The following is a 17532-nucleotide window of genomic DNA, read 5'->3' as shown; positions in this document are numbered from 1 at the left end:
ACAAATATTGTGTAATGCTTTTAATGTTGTATTCCTCCTAATTGTGTGTGTGTGTGTGTGTGTGTGTGTGTGTGTGTGTGTGTATGTATGTATATCTAATAGTGAATGCTTGAAATATAGTAAATTTTTTTTCTACTTTGTGTATGTAAACATTTATGTTATTTATATTTAAACATACATTTTAAAATCACAAAGATGAGTGGATTGATGTATGATGAAAATATTGCAGTCATCCAGAAATTCAACGAACATGCTTCATACATGCAAGGTAATTTTATGTATAGTAAGTTTCATGTTTAAATATTTAATATCTTTATAAAGAAATACTACTAATTCTGAACAAATTTAATGTGAAATAAAAATTTATTTTTTTATATATCAGGCTATCACCATGCTTACACAACAATAAGTTTTCTTAAATCTTTATAAAAACAAAATTTTCAGTAATCACAAAATTGTATTTTTGAAAACAAAGGCCCTACCTTGTAAGGTGTGGGATTCAAGCTGCGCTTAATATCCTGGCGAAGATGGAAGAGTGACTGGCGTACATGTTCACGTACCTCTTGAAGTGTTGGTAAAGGTTCACAAATCTGCAAGATAAATGAGGATGAGAAAAAACAAATAAAAGACAGTTCACATGTAATACACATAAGAACACATGTAGCTAGTAAGATGTGGATAAAAGACCAAAATTCACTTTCAAAGAAAATAAATGTAAGTAAACTTCTATTAGAAATAGAGTATTACTGAATGAATAATATTTACTGATGAATTATTTCAAAATGATTTTTAATTTTATTATACTTTCCTTATTTCAAGGTATGGTGTTTATTGAAATTTCAAATGAATTTAGTTACAACTTAACTGCATTTTAAAAATAAAAACAATACAAGTCAGATAAATGAAATCCTTTGAAAATATTTTTATTACACTGTACCTTTCCTTTATCCCAGTAAATTTTATACAAAGGTTCCACCTTACTAGGAAGAACATAAGCTCGTTTTGATTCCTGTAACAAAGTAAAAAGAACATAAAAGATATGAAGTTAATTAATTCTTAAGGCACATGTTACATGACTGACCAACTCTAAGAAGTGTAATCATTTATATACTCCCAAATGTAGCTTTTACTTCACTGTAATTTAAACAATCAATATTAATTAAAAAACTGAAAATCTCAATTGTTTTCTATGTTCCCTCAACTAAACTACTTATTTATGAAACTTGTACATTTTAATTTGAATATGATAAATACTGAAGTATTTAAATAGAAGAATAAAAGTTATATATAGTTAAAACAACTGTAACTGATACTGACTGAACCAAAATTCTGATACGTATATAGCTTGTATTGATACAACCATATTATTGAACAAATAAAGCTGATATTAATATAACCACTGTGGTACAAATCTGGACCATACTAATAAAAGTACATTAATTGTGAGTGATGAAATTTGAAGTTTTGTCAATAGAACTGGGAATGATACAACTACAAATACTTCCTTCTGATACAACTATACTCTTTATATCAATATCTCAAGCCAATGTAACACTATTAGTAATACAACACTGACTAATACTAATACAACTACCATAGTTATAAAATGCTAGTTAATGCTGATGCAACAATCTTAGTAGTAGAACTTTGATGCTGAAACATTAAAACAAAACATACAAGTACATCTGAAAATGGTACTCATTCAATAATCATACACAATTTGTGCTTAGTGCTGATTAAACAACAAAACCCTAACAACTTTTGAATGTAAATGAAACATTTGTACAAACTTACTGATCTAAATACTGTGCAATCACAGCTGACACTGAATGAAATCAGTCATATAATAGCACAAACATTCATATTTTATGGGTAGTAGTTATGTTTGGTTAATATGTTATATAAGTAGCAGTGATATAAATCATGTCTATTTTCATTATATAGGATATTTCAAGTTTAGGAATATGTTGAATAATTGGTTTGATAATAAGTAATCGGTTTATCTATTATAAACTGATCAATCAGAATTAGCTTATGTTACCAAAATAATTAGTCAATCTAACAAAAAAATTTGATCCCTTATTTACTATAAACTGATCAATCAGAATTAGCTTATGTTATTAAAATAATTAGTCAATCTAACAAAAAAAAATTTGATCCCTTATTTACTATAAACTGATCAATCAGAATTAGCTTATGTTACTAAAATAATTAGTCAATCTAATAAAAAAAATTTGATCCCTCTTTCCATGACCAAAGTTTTCAATAGAATTGCCAGACTAAAACCATTTTCATGTCATCTTTATTTATACGGTTATTGACAACCACGTTCCTCCTATAAATAATTGAAAATTTTTCTGTACTTTCTACTACACTACTTTCCACACTAGCACTTCAGCAGAGCCACTGATGGAAGTTGAATTCATTATACAGAAATTGATATGTATTGTAATATAATCAGTTCTCCCCCACAACTACAAACATGATAAGCAGGGGCAGCTCAAAAGTCCAAGGCTGGAAATTTAAAGATGTATCCATTCTACCATTGCCTTACTCATTTTTAACTTCCTCTTGACCTTCAGACCTACTGATAAAGTTATCCTTAATATTAATGTAACTACATGCACTATAGATGATACTGATTCAAACATCATACTGTTCTAACTGTCCCTAGTATTAATACAATGCTCAACATTAAAATAACATTGGGTAATCCATAACATTATTTACTTAAAATTTTAATAAATGATAAAATCTTTAGATGTATTATATTATTTACATTACACAGTTATTGTTAAGTTTATTATTAACAAGGGGTTTTTCACACAAAAAACAATTCCTTCCTCATTTAGTGATTATTTTCCAGAAAAGTTATTTTTGTTACACATTTCACTTCACTAAGTAGATTGGATAGAATCTATACTTTCTTTTCTTTACAAAGCATTTACTAAGTTCTTAACATTAATCATTTTACTTCTGGCTGTTTCTCTGTGTTCATTAACACTGAGAAAAGAGCCATTTCACATAACTAATAACACAAGTATTAGTAACCCATCAATTTACCTGGAATGGATGGCGACACAAAACTCGTTTTCCTGGATCTGGTGCAGGTTCTTCAACTTTTTGTAGTAAGTCAATTAAAGCACGCCCTATAAATAAGAAAGATTTTTTTTTTGTAATTTTTGCAGTCCTAAGCTTTATTTGGGTATTCAAATGACCAAAGAAAACAACAATTTCATGAACCACAGAAAAAAAAAATACTAATCTCATAAAATTCAGTGCGAGTTTAATGAGTTGATTATAACATAGCATCTAATAATGAATAAAAAAGAAGAATAGGGTATTAAATAGATATTGGCTGATTACAAAACACAGATATCTGCATAGGATTACTTCATTTCAGTTTTAATAACATTAAAACATTGTTTTCCTTATGCTTTTCAAAAACTACTACACAAAACAATTTCCTAGATAAATATGAGTGTGAAGATTTAATTTAAGGTGACTTCTCTATTACGCTATTCACACATCGCTTTTTTCTTCACTTCAGGAATATATATCAAACGTGCTATGAAATTTTTAACAACACTGTAAGGTGCTATAAATAAAAGCACTTCGAAATTTAAATTTCTAAAGACTGTGTAACATTCTGGATATCATTTATTTGATTCTCCAGTTCTTTCACTAGATATATCATTCAAAATGTGAACAGGAATAGTAGGTGATAGTTTAGCACATAAGAATTTTAATCATCTTTCATTAGAAAAGAACTGTGTAAGTCAGTGTAGTAAGATATAAGAAAGCAATAAGAAATGGTGAAAATAATTTAAAACTTAGAATAAGGCCCAATTATATTGGTACATTTAATGTGGGTACCAAATGACTTTTCATTTTATCACTGTCAGTACTATCTATTTAATTCTCATATACTTGTTCTTTATTTCTTTTCAGGACAACCTTGCACAAAACTTCAGAGGCTACATGTACCAAACTACATATTTTTTAACAATAACAAAAAGATAAAATGTAGAAAATAAATAGGAGAAATAATAAGACATTTTTTGTTTTTAAGGTTAAGAAATTAAATAGAATTAACTAAAACATTGGTAATTTGAACAGTGTCATCACTTCCAATGGCATTTCCCAATATCTAAGAGACTTAAAATATGTCTAAAACAGTGCCGTTGATGAATGTCACAACAACAGCAGGAAAGCAAAATCTTGACAATAGTAATATGAATGCCACATTGCTCACAAACTGGCAGGACAACAAATGTACAAAAAAACTATGTGAAAAGACTATGGTCATGCAGAGTTCTGTTACAACAGCTTCTTCCCTTATGATATTTGTAGTTAGATATGCAATCTTTGATGGTAGGCTTGATTTTGAAAAGCTTATAATGATGTTGCTTATCCCAAACCACATGCTATAAATCCTCATCCTGATGGCAGGTTAATATGAAAATCTAGAATCGAGAGAGGCTTCATGATGCCAAGAATCCCATAAAATTGGACAAATAAAGTTGATGAACATTAACTGGCCAGTTTTTAGTGATTTTCTGAGAGGATGAGAGCTAATGTGAAGCATTTCAAAACCTTCAGTTGAATGAGTCTGTATAGAGAATACAGTGATCTAATTGGAATATTTTTTTTTATTTTCTTTGCATATTAAATAAATATTACGTACTGACAAATGTAAATACTAAAATATTTTTCAGTCAAAAATGTTAAAAGCTGTTGGAGTAGGGCTAGAATTATTATTAAATTTTGAAATCTGATATGCAGGTAGGCACTTGACACCTGAAAGGTGATCACCAGTCTAGATATGACTAACAAAACTGCTCAATACCTATAATGTTTTGCATATTTTTACCATAAAATACAACTACATTATTTAATAGATGTTATACAAAAACAAGTTTTGACAAATGTTAAGAAAAGGGAGAGATGATTACCAGTATTATAAACATCCTTGAAAATGCTTTATTATAATATACTTTATTACTCATTTAGTAGCAACACTGACCAAACACTTAGTGTTAGCCACAATATTCCAATACTGTACATTATAAATTATGTATGCTACAGCTAACCATGAATAGCCATTACCTTTAACACATCCAGTTTAAACTATAGTCTGTAAGTAAACTTTTGAAAGTTTTTCCTTTACGTTACATATAAATCTGGGAACAATTTATATACTTTTTTTTAATGTGCATAAAAATATTTTTACATTTAAAAGTACACTACATCTAAATAATGAGACCAATCTGACAATTCCTTACTACAATATTCTTTAATGCCACAACAACATAAAGCTTTGATATTTTCTTGTGACTGATTTATCTTCAACAAACTTCCAGTATAATCAAGATAAAACAAAAACTTTTTTGTTCCTATCAATCATTAATTTTCAGTTAAATTTGGTATCTTTTCCCTTTTGTTAAGCATATGGAAAAACCAAAAGCTCATTAGTATGTAAAGCTTCATAAATAACTAACAATAAAACTTACCATCTTGACCATAAAGTCGGAAAGCATTCTTTTTCCCTGGAATTGTAACTTTTTCTACATCCAGACTAAGTTTGATGCAAGGCCGCTTGTTTACCTGAACTAACTAAAGCATAAAATATTAATTTTTTATAAGTTATTTGCACACAAACTAACAGATAAAAATATTTCAATGTATCTACAGTTAATTGAGAGGGCACTTAATTTTCAAACTTCTGAGATAAAGTCCAAAATGTCATTAAATACATTTTAAAATATAACTGCAAAAATCTGTCACTCGTAATGCTGTAACAAAGTAGTACAATGTCTTCATCACAATAAAATTTCTCACAAATGCTTCAAAAATATTTAATTAATATCAAATACATTCTGTCATGTCATATATACATATGATGAATGAATATTAAAAGCAAATGATACTTTTTTACATGTAAATAATTGTATGCATTATGTCTTAAATCAAATTTGTTAGCCTTATGTCATCTTGTATGCTTTTTCTCTCCTGTGTTAATCAAATGCTCTATAAGAAGGTAAAGAATGATGTAATTCATGTTTACTTAAGATTTTTAGATAAATATTAAAAAGCAATAAATTAAAAAAAATAATGTTTTTTTTCAAAGTTGATTACAAACTTCTAGATGTTCTCATCTTGAACAAAAAAACTTTTGAGTGTGCTGTTTGATACAAGTAACGATTTCAAATGAGAAAGTGGTTACTTTCCTATGTTATACAGTCACATATTTGTGGTAAAAAATTGGTTATCTTTTTTTTACCCACCTTGTAAACACAGCCTAAAGCTGGCTGTTTCTGGCAGGTTACCAGATGGGTTCCAATACCAAAACAGTCAATCTTATGACCCTGCAGCAATAAAAATATGGTATGTTAGGTCATTGTAAACATTATATGTATATTACACACACATGTAAGTACTCAATGAACTCTAAAAAACTGATTTTTCTTATAAACAGAGCAGTCTAGCTCATTAAATACACAAACAACTATTTCCAAGTCAAAATGTTTGATTAAGTTTACATTAAAGATTACTTTAGTGCAGTGAAATAAAGATAAATGGATTCAAACAAGTTCTCATCTTTAGGTGAAGTTACGTCCAAGCTGTTACAAGAAAGAAACAGAAAACAGAGTTATTCTGATCATCAATCATTTTAAAAAAAAGATACAAAATTATATAATAATTATATTACAAAACAAAAGCATATATATGTTGTTTACCTACTGCTAATACACACACACACATGCATTTATACAAAGCTGTTTCACAATTTAGTAGAGTTTAATTTGAACTATGTTAAATGTTGGATGTGGTCAGTAGAAATTGCTCAACATTTTTTATAAAGGAAAAGTGATGAACTCCACTCTACACCTAGAATAAAACCGGTGATAATTTGACATTTAATATGAAGTCAAGATAAATAATAATAAAATACCTTCAACTCTTAAATTTCTCATTAAGTTAATTAATGGAATACTACAAATAGCATTTTTTAGGCCTAAGACAATAAAAGGCAACAGTATATGTCCTGCCTTTCATTTCAGTGATATTCAGTTTTCAGATATATTAGATGATCTGAAAAATGGCCAACAAAATGATAATGATTTCAAATTTATTAACACAGAACTGCACAATGTAAATAATACATTGTAAATTCAACATTTTGTATGCATTTTAATAAGTAATTTACAAAATGGTGACGTCACTATTTCAAACTCTGTGTACAGTTCACTATTTTATATTTTGCATATAGTAGATGATTAAAACAATGAAATGTTTAAAGATAAAATATGAAAACATTAGTGATTTCTTAACATACAAGTAAGCTTCTAAAATAAATAAATATCAGTTTCCTTTGATGTCTTTCAGCTGTCTATTTTATTACTTCAATTGAATTGCACAACTAAATTTGTTCTTACCTAAAGAAAGTTATGTGTTGTGAACTCCCGTGTTCATTCACCATTCCACGATAACAAGATTTGTTTATTATTCTATAACGTACTGTATGTTACTATTCTATAACATATTGTCACTTTAACAAAATATCAAAACTAGCCTGCACACAAACTAGGAAATTTCTTAAAACAATTTTTATGTTTCATAACTTCTTAAAATTCCATTTACCTGTTCATTCAGAGAGAGAATAGTTTCTTCGTTGATATCATTGCTGGCAACTACAGCCAAAGAACTAAACCATGGATATTCATACCTGAAACCAGGAAGTTATTAACACAACCAACAGGGTGTGCTTGCAATGATGCAGCATGAGTAAGAAACATATATACACACAAAAATAATCATACAAGAAACATATCGCAGTATATTAATCATAGGAATAACCTTTTAGTTTCATCCATATAAAATTAAAAGCATATATAACTCTCTTACTGACAAATTCCTTAAATGATTAGAATGCATATATCGCACGGTATTAATCATTTTATCCCACTACTGTATCATAGATCAGGAAGAAAACATGTTATTTGTGTAGAACATATACATAATGAAGAGTACCTTACACCTTCACAGTTGTTACCTATCAAGAAAAAATTATTATCTAATTGAAACTCAAATGAATAAAGTGAAAATGCAAACAATTATTTTTCTTTTAATTAAAAACAATTTTCACCCTTCTTTACAAGGTATTATGATTTTTTAGCTTAAATCCAACACTTCTATTTTACCATCATAACATCACTTTTAATCAATTAACGAAAATGAAGAGGAAACAAGTAATCTCTTAGACTAGAAGTACAGTTTTACCTTTGAGCTATTTTGTTAAATGTTTCTTTGGCAATAATGGAGAGGTATGCAAGATCACCACTGTCAATACGTATACCAAGTGCGCGGTACCCTAGTTCATCCAAGGCAAGGGCAACAGCACAAAAATTTAGCAAGCCACTCCTGATGAGAAAAAGGTAGTCTTAAGAAGGTAGACATGTTGCTATTTAAAAGTATGACGATATTCTCTGTAACTCTGTTTAAAATGCAATTTGCAGGACATAAACCTGTCAGTATGCTATTTTTACCCATCTATGCTGTTTATCCAAGATACTTAACCCTAGAATCACCTTTTAGGTCCATATAGACCCCACCAGCTTTTTAAACAAAATTTTCTAAACTATTTATTCATCAGATTACTTGTGGATCCACAACTTTGTTGTTACAGGGTCACTAATTACATCAAAGGCATAAAAACACAAAAATTTAGCATAAATGTCATCAATATTGTAAGTAATCCCATTCATTACTGGTAGGATCTCCTTTGTATTTAACAAAGAAATCAAGTGATTTCACCCAAATTTTTGTTCAGTTCTTTATAGTGAGTGTTGTACCATGAGAAAAAACAACAACTTTGTAATATGGGGTTAAGGTCATATGAAATAAACTTTTGCCTCTGTTAAGTTTACTGAGACAACTGTATACACCTAAAAGTTCTACAAAAGTAGTAAAAGCGTGTCCTAACCAAAAATAATCAGGCCAAAATATTTCATCATCAGTTTATCTGGTGTCTTCAATCACAGAGGTTTATATTCTAAACTGACAACTTCTCCTGAATATTAAACCAAAAAAAAAATTCAGTAATTTTATAAAATAGCTCCATTCAAGCCATTACTACTCAATAAAGGTCTAATAGCCTACTGAAAAGAGTAAAATATCTAGAATTTAGAATTCAAAAGGTAAAAGGCACACAGCTTTGAAATATCTAGTTTTATACTCATTAATTATTATTACAAAAATAAATGATAAAGAAAAACATGTTTAAACAAAATAATAAGCTGCAAGTAATGTCTGGTATATAGAAATTCTATAACTGAGATTCTTCATCTTGTGGAAACTTACAAAGTCTAGCTAAGACATCTGATAATTCTACATATTCAAAGTGTCATGTCAATAATAACCAAGTCAATGTGAAATAAAGATTTAAGTCAAAGTTTAAATTGCTTAAACAAAATATTCTTCATATTAATAAAAATCCCTAACCAAATTTACTATCAAATATACAATGTGAAATTTAAACAATAACATTTTAAATTCATTTAAAACAATCATTGATGCCATAGTTTACACTCCTCTATTAGTTATATGTTTAACTTAACTTGATTGATATTTTGATTTTGACTTAGTGAATAAATAAATTATATTAAAAATGTTTCACTGTTGTTGTAAATTTGTATATTACACTGTATCCCAACTTTGTTGTAATGATAGATTCTGTATTATTATTTCCAAACAAAAAAAAAGATAAAAAATACTCATACAAAACTGTTCACTTGCACTAGTATATTGTTGTAGACTATTTTTAATATCTTATTTTATTCACTAGAGGGGGTATTTTTTACATGATGTAATAACTGTGTGAAGTCTAGAAATTTCATAAAAGTTTAGGCCTCTGTGGAATCTCAAAGCTTCTCCTGTAGTACGTAGAAAACTAGGTACAATATAAAAATGCCAGACTGAGTGAGCTAGTTAATTGATCAGTTCAATGTTAATTAGTGAGCATTTGTTATTGACCAATTAGCGATGAAATTTTGCTAGCAAGTTACAGATTAGGTGCATTTCTGAGTTAGTATACCATCAGTCTCAGAATTTCTGTTGAAACATTGTTTGTGAAGTCAAACCTACCAGTGAATATAACTCATGGTTCATACTGAATTGCTCAGATCAATTTCAAGCACTTTCTAAGCACTCTCAGAATGTTTTTTAAGCATTTTTTGGAAACTAAAATCTACATAAAAATCCATTAGATGCCACTGAAGTTTATAGGATCCCTATTTATTTGTTCAACATATGAATGTAGACTAAAAAGAAAAGAAAGAATTTATTTATTGAGCTCAACTCTGCAACATGCATAAAAGTTAGATATATTGATATATTCTGATATTATAATATTTTCAAGTACTTCTGCAAAAAAAGGTCCCTTTTCAAGCTCTTCCAAGGATACATATGCACCCTGTATAACCTGTATAGAACACTATTAAAGAAATTAAATAATTATTATTAAGTGAATTGGACTTCACATATTATTTTTATCAAACAATTAAAAATAACTACCTTGTGATACAACACTGATGTCAAAGTGAGATTATTTTGGTGAAAATAAAATAGAACTTTGAATAAATTTCAAGATGGCAAACAAAAGCACAAACTGATATCAAAAATTTGCTGGAGATGATGAAACAGTGGAAGAAGAATACACAGAAATAGACAGCATTAAAATATCAAGAAGAAGTGAGATAAAAGTAAAAGAAGAACAAGGGAAAACAGACAGAAAATTAAAAGAAGACAAAGAAGAGATTTATGGAAAATTAAAAGATCAAGAAGTAAGAGAAGGAACTGAAGAAAGAACTTAAAAGAAATACATAATATTCAAAGAATTATGAACAAAAATAATTCAGATTGAAGACAAAATCGACGTGACTACTGGAGATGTTCAGAGGGATTACAACAACAAGATTAAAGAAGTACAAAAAAGCGGTAATTAAAAAATTGAAGAAGTACTAAAAGAAATCAGTGACATAGAAAATAACCTCAATGAAAGAGTAAAACATTTGGAAAATGGGTTAGTAAACCTAAAATACCAATTACTATTACAATATGGAATAAGAGAAACTATTAGGTCTATACAGGTTACCACTACTGCTGTGCCATATGACTGCAGGACCTTCCTGGACTGTTTCAGCTGTTGAACTGGCCAGCTAAAATTCTAGAACTGAATTTGGTAGGTACATTGATTTCTCAATAAAATATGATGAAAAGGAAACCATGGAAGGAGTATCAAACTCAGTTTGAAATTATTTCCAGAGTGAATGGGTGGAATAATTAATAACAAGCATATTTAAATGGCTTAGCTTTAATGCCATTAAGTAACATTCCAACTGAGAGCTGTAACAACCATCAAGTATTGGTAGCTGCATTATTTAACAGGTTTGGAGTACCATACCACAAGATAGTATTTAACGCAAAGTTCAAGTGCATATTATGGAGGGAAAAAAATATCTTGGGCAAACTTGCAAAAGATTTGGAAAGGCTTGAACAAATTATCTTACCAAAGAATCCATCATTTCACATGGATCATCTGGGTATGTGACCAATTCATAGATGCCATAAAAAAATGAGGATATATGAATTAAACTAAAGCAAGGTAGGTGTACATCTTCAAAGGAAGTTTTCCAGTTGGTGAAGGAACTTGAATTCATTAAATTTGCTGAAAAACAACTGAAGGCATCATCTAAAAAAAGATCATCAGATAAAGTAATAGTGAACCATCAAATCCCCCTGACAACAGCCTGGAAGAACTGCAAGGATTAGTTAGACAACTAATTACACATAATGTAAAATGTTAACCACAAAACAATAGGTGTTTCAACTGTAGCTAGAAAAGGTCATATTGCCAGAAACTGAAGAAAGCCTGTAGGTAATAAAAACTCTCTTCAAAGGATGTCAAAAAAAGAGAACTGTTATAAAAGTGGGAAACATGGCTATTACAACCGAGACCATGAGAAACTGACTCCTGTTAATAAACCCGGAAACATTATACGGATGAATCTTCAAGCTAATCCAGGTCAAAGGGACAACAAAGAGCTAACCAGACATCAGAAAAAGAAGAACAAACTTGACTTATAGTGCAATGTTCTGTTGAGAATACTCCATTTACCCCAAATAAGATAAGAAACTCATTATTAAAAAAAAACAGTCCATGAGTGAACGAGTTTATTGACTGGACACCTTACAACATGTTGATCATCATTGCTTCTACAGTTACAATTGTTTGACCATATTTGGTAATGAAAGGTGGGAAATTGCCTCCAGAAATAAAGATAGAAGATAGATTGATGTGAAAAGCAGGTTGACAAAGTTCCAGTAAGAGAAAAATTGGAAGTTACTTTTACTGTGGGAAGCTTCTCTATCCTTCATGGTGTGTGGGTAATTGGCACCAAAGAAGAAAAATATATTGAATGCGAGGTTAGGCTACTTTTAAATAGATTCACAATCTATGACCCAGGTGTTGGCACAGGTGTTTTATCACTCTTTAAACTTCCCAATTTTTTCTTAACATACTCAAAATTAATGAGAGCATCTTGTTTAATATTGTTTATATGAAAAATAACATGTGATTGTCTAAAAGAGCAAGGCAATTAATGCTTTAATATTCACTTTTGAAATGATAGGAGAACAGGCATGAAAAATCTTGATGTCAAATTTTATTTCACAAGCAGGATATTCTACACTAAATTTTTAGGAATTAACCACACTATCATTGACATTTCAAATTGTGACATAACTTAAAGAATAAAAATGTAAATTTACTGTATGTTATTGTTGAGTGGCTCTTAACATAACTGAAATGCCCAACAATTCCTTTTCATGGTGGGTGGTATAAGTAGCTCAGAGCTTTGGCTCTGAGTGAAACCAAGTGTGCAACACAATTAATCTTTTTAAAGTCCATGAAATAACTTAAATTGATACAGGGTCTGTAGAGACACAAGTTGAAAAAGTTCCAGGACTGAATCAATAAATTTCCAGGAACAATCAAGTAAATAATTATAAACAAAAAACGACTTTACTTACAGAATCTATTAAGTGCATTAATTCTTACATAGTATAACATGCAAATAGGGGCATCTTATGTAAATTAAATGTTTTAAAATGTTATTATTGGAATGATTCTGTTCAATAAACTGCTTCAGTGTCTTTAAACTTTATTTTTTTTAGCAAATGTGGTTAAGTAAGCAACTTTTCAGTCACCACATGTAAATTTTTTTGCAATGTCACTGTCAGGAAACATCAGAGCAAATACTTATTGAATATTGTGACATGATGTACATGAGTAATGTGACTTTACAACTTTCAAGGTCCATATTACTTTTGATTTTAAAACATCAGTGCGAGTTAAACAATTGGAGCATTGCTGATCAACCTTAGGCTTAGTTTTAAAATGTCCACAATCATAGACATAATCATGACTGCTAGTTCTACTAGGTCAAGTACTATTATTAGTTACAGTAGAGCTACCACTAGTGGCACTACCAGGGCTAGGCATAACGGCAACATGCAATTTCCCATCGCTTCTAGTCGATGCATTTTTTCTCAGAAAGCTGTCAATTCCCATCATTTGTTGCTGTTATTTAAATAATGCAACGTGCTTGGATCCTTTCATATGCAGTTCCACCCATATTCGAGATGTCGAAGGTTTTCTTGCACACACAACCAGCATTTTGTTTGGCTGCACTGTCACGTACAAGCCAATCTACATATGCTGGTTTAATAAGCCATAAGGCATTAAATGAGCATTTTCCACCAGGCATAGCTTTAATTTGCTTTACGTGTTTGGTCAAGTGTTAAGCATGGTAAATCAATGTTTTGTTAAATTTCAACAAATCCACAAACAGCCATTTGTTAAAATTGCATTGCACTCGAATGAATCATTAATGAGAATAACACAGACAGCATTTGATTTGGTAATGTTTCTCACAGCCTGTGCATTATACATAAAAGCCTAAGTTATGATGATTATAGTATGCCCCTGTGTATGTAACTATGTAAAATGTCTTAAAATATTAATTTCTTGGGTTTATGTGAAATGAACAATTTTCTTTTTTAAATAGTAAATTAATTCCAGGAGTTTTCAGGAGTATTTGTACATTTCCAGGACTTTTAAGCACTTTTACAGGAGCATGTTAGTTTTCCAGGAATTCCAGGAGGCATATGGCCCCTATTGATATATTAACTTAAACTTTTCCTGTCACTGGGGATGGGTACTTTTGCTTATTACCTATATGGGCAAATGTTTATACTCCAGACATATCATGTAGCTCTGAAGTGACTTGTAAATTTTTGCAATTCAAAAGACCAGATAATAAGATGGCTCCAGAAATTTCAGAACAACTTTAACATTATGCATCACCATGGATGGAACCATAGAAATGATAATGCATTATCCCAATGATCATGTGTAAACACTGTGAAAAGACAGAAGCACTAGAAAGTAAAAACAACCAACTTAGAGGCTAACTGATTATAGTTCAAGATGGGTAATCCAGAAGTGATGATGAACTAATGTGATCAAACACTCAACTGAAACATGCTCAGGGAAAAGATGAGAATTTTAAACTAATTATTCAGTGGATAGAATAGTACAGAAAAGCCCCCAAGGCAAACAGTCACTACAAACAGCCCAATGATATAGATGTACTGGTTAGAATAGGATTCATTGTGCCTAAAAAAACAGAAAGTACCAATGGAGAGAAATGAAGACTAAATTTGGTACTTCCAGTTTTTACTTTCTGAAGCAGTTCATCATCTCCACAACCTTCCTACTGCTGAACATTTAGGTGTTAAGAGGGCACTGAAGCAAGTAAGAGAATTATTTTACTGTATATGGTGTTGGGAATCATTAGAGAATTGGTGTAAAGCATGTGAACAATGTTGCAAATGAAAAAGTCTATGAAACAAAAAGTATGTTTTAAACTCAATGTGAAACTAGTCCAAATATCAGTTTAAATTACCTTAAATAAAATATTCTATATTACCTCTACAGAACTTTGTTTTATCTTAGTGTGATATCTAATGTGAGCCATAGTTTAAAGTACTCTGAGTAATGTATTTAAAGTGTGATCTTCACAGAACATAACTTTGTTTTAAGTAGGTGTGAAGTACTAGTCCATACCAAAATTAATTTATTTCATTGAAGTATATATGGTCTCCATTTGAAACTTGCATGAAAGCAGAATTTCAAGTGCTTACAATTACATGTTTAGTATGTGAAATTCTTGAAAATTTTGGTTTAAGTGTTAAACAGTAGCTCGAATCACAGTATAAAGAACATTCTGTAACATATTCAACTTTTAGCTTTTAACGTAAGGTACAAGAGAAACAACAGTCTAAACCATGGTTTGAAAGGAGAAAAATGAGGCCATGCCTTCTTAGAGATTTTGAACAAATGTTTCTTATTTTTCTATATTAATGCCTATATTGGTTTTTCTTCTGGATGTAAAATTCTTGAAAACCATATATTTTTACAGCAAAATGTTCAAAAAGCTTTCACCAAGGTGACATCTTGCAGCATAGGGTACAGAGTAGTTGTGCTTCTTAGCTCTTTTTAAATTGTATAATTTCTCTATGCTGCAACAGAAAGAATTAAGCCTTCTTACCAAGTTAAAAAGGATTTTGAAACTAGCTGCATAACTAATGGAGCCAATTAAAAATCTAGATTTTAAAAACAAGCAAAAAAAACATCTTAAGAAACATTTTCAATCAGGAGGAGCACATAAGCCTTGCAAGGTCATAGATATCAATGGTTAGTAGAGATTTAATTATTCTGTGGTTATTCAATTTTTTTTTAGAATATAATGAATTAAAAGTGAGTTTCAAATGATGTACATTGACTTGGTTTATAAGTGTGGCAATTCATCTGGATTTGGAAAATATTTCAGAGTTTTTACAGTTTGAGCTATAGTTAGGCCTTGTCTAGTACGACTGCATTACAAATGTGTTTTCAACTATGATATACCCACAACATGAATTCATGTATAAATAAATCAAGATGCTTAAAGTAAATACCTGAATACTCATTTTTACTGTTTTGTAATTTTTTTTTGTGTGGTTAAACTGGCCTTCTCCTCAATACTAATTGCAAAATGTCACTGGTACAAACATGGGTACAATTGGCAGTAGCTGCCTAGTTCAAAGTGACACTTGTGGAGCAAGTCATGGAGGACTAATCAACAGAAGTAGTTCACATAGAAAGAACAACATTTAAAAAGCCACCTGTCTTTCATATTCAGGTTAGCTTTCACTTGTTTTTGATGGTGTTTATATGGTGTTTGAAGAGATTGAAGTGGATGTGATGGAACTGATTGGTTGTTCATGGAATGTGGTTGGAAGAAATAGGGATTATTTGATCACTGGTAGCCACAAACTGCTGATTTCCAGGTCTGAGTCTATATTTAGCAATGTTCTGTGTTCATGTAAAAAGTTTCTTTCATTTTCTTTGTTTTTCCAGAATTTATCTCAGTCAATTGTTCTGTGAATATCCAAGTTTATTTTATCTATAGCCAACATGGCATGTTCTGCCAGGGCAAAATTCTGTGTTTTCTTCAGCCTTGTGCAGTTTTTATGTTAATTTATTCTTGCCTCAAAATGTCTTTCAGTTTCTCCAGTCTCGGTCTGTTTACTAAACAAAGATCAAGTGATGACAAACACAAAAATATCATTTATGAAATACCTTATTCCTGTAACACTGGACTGTTTTAATTCTAAGTAACATCACTAACAAAGCAGTAATTTGTACTATTTGAGTTGTTATACAGCCAGAGCTAGAGCAGCAATATAAAGCAGCTCCAGATCTGAAACAGGGACTGCTGAAACCAGCCTAGAGCTGAACTACTAGAGCCAGAACCAGCAAACCCAGAGCACTGCCAACCCTATAGTTTGAACTAGGCACTTGTTAATATGTTCTTTGTGCATAGTTTAGAAAATTTACAAAAATAATAATGTCAATGGATGATTGGAAGTCATACAAAAATAAATCATACAAGATCAATATAAAATTTACACTAATAGCAAATAATAAGTTTACTCTTTGGAGAATGTGAAGAATATTTAAACTGAAGAAGTTGTGACACTAAAGAAAGATATGGAAAGGTAGCTAAGAGTGGAATTTCAATTTGAAAACTAAGTTCTAGAGAATTAAAGAAAGATTGTGACAGGCAACAATGTGTAAAACAGATTTTAAGTCATTGAGAAAATATGTAGAAAATTAAAAAGACAGTGTAAACTTTGATTAACCAAAATACAATGCAGACTGGTAGTAAGCTGTGAAACATCTTTAGAGAATCTGTACATATTAAGTGCTAAAGTATTTTCCAAAAGCCAGAAGATACTTAAAAGAAGCAGAAAAGCATAACATACAGAAACAATTGTAGTTATATGTAATGTATACACCTGGAAAAAAGTTAAGCACCCCCAAATATTTTTCAGGATTGCTTATTGAAAATAAGGTTTAATTTT

At 30.2% G+C, this 17532-nt stretch overlaps 1 protein-coding gene across 2 annotated transcripts in view; it reads right to left on the bottom strand.

The window, feature by feature from the left end:
- Positions 1-17532, bottom strand: part of LOC106457123 (nicotinate phosphoribosyltransferase-like) — a 56623-nt gene that overhangs the window by 6695 nt on the left and 32396 nt on the right. For both annotated transcript variants that reach the window (XM_022382930.1, XM_013916508.2), the window contains exons 8-14: positions 8284-8424; positions 7645-7729; positions 6288-6368; positions 5514-5616; positions 3064-3149; positions 938-1009; positions 483-590 (exon numbers count right to left, since the gene is read on the bottom strand). In XM_022382930.1, coding sequence (XP_022238638.1) covers positions 483-590; positions 938-1009; positions 3064-3149; positions 5514-5616; positions 6288-6368; positions 7645-7729; positions 8284-8424 — 676 coding nt within the window. The remainder of the gene's footprint in view (positions 1-482; positions 591-937; positions 1010-3063; positions 3150-5513; positions 5617-6287; positions 6369-7644; positions 7730-8283; positions 8425-17532) is intronic.

Source organism: Limulus polyphemus, unplaced genomic scaffold, assembly GCF_000517525.1.
Source record: "Limulus polyphemus unplaced genomic scaffold, Limulus_polyphemus-2.1.2 Scaffold294, whole genome shotgun sequence".
NCBI classification, from domain to species: Eukaryota; Metazoa; Arthropoda; class Merostomata; order Xiphosura; family Limulidae; genus Limulus; species Limulus polyphemus.
Note: the sequence above shows the minus strand (reverse complement) of the source record. Positions and strands in the feature narration are given on the sequence as shown.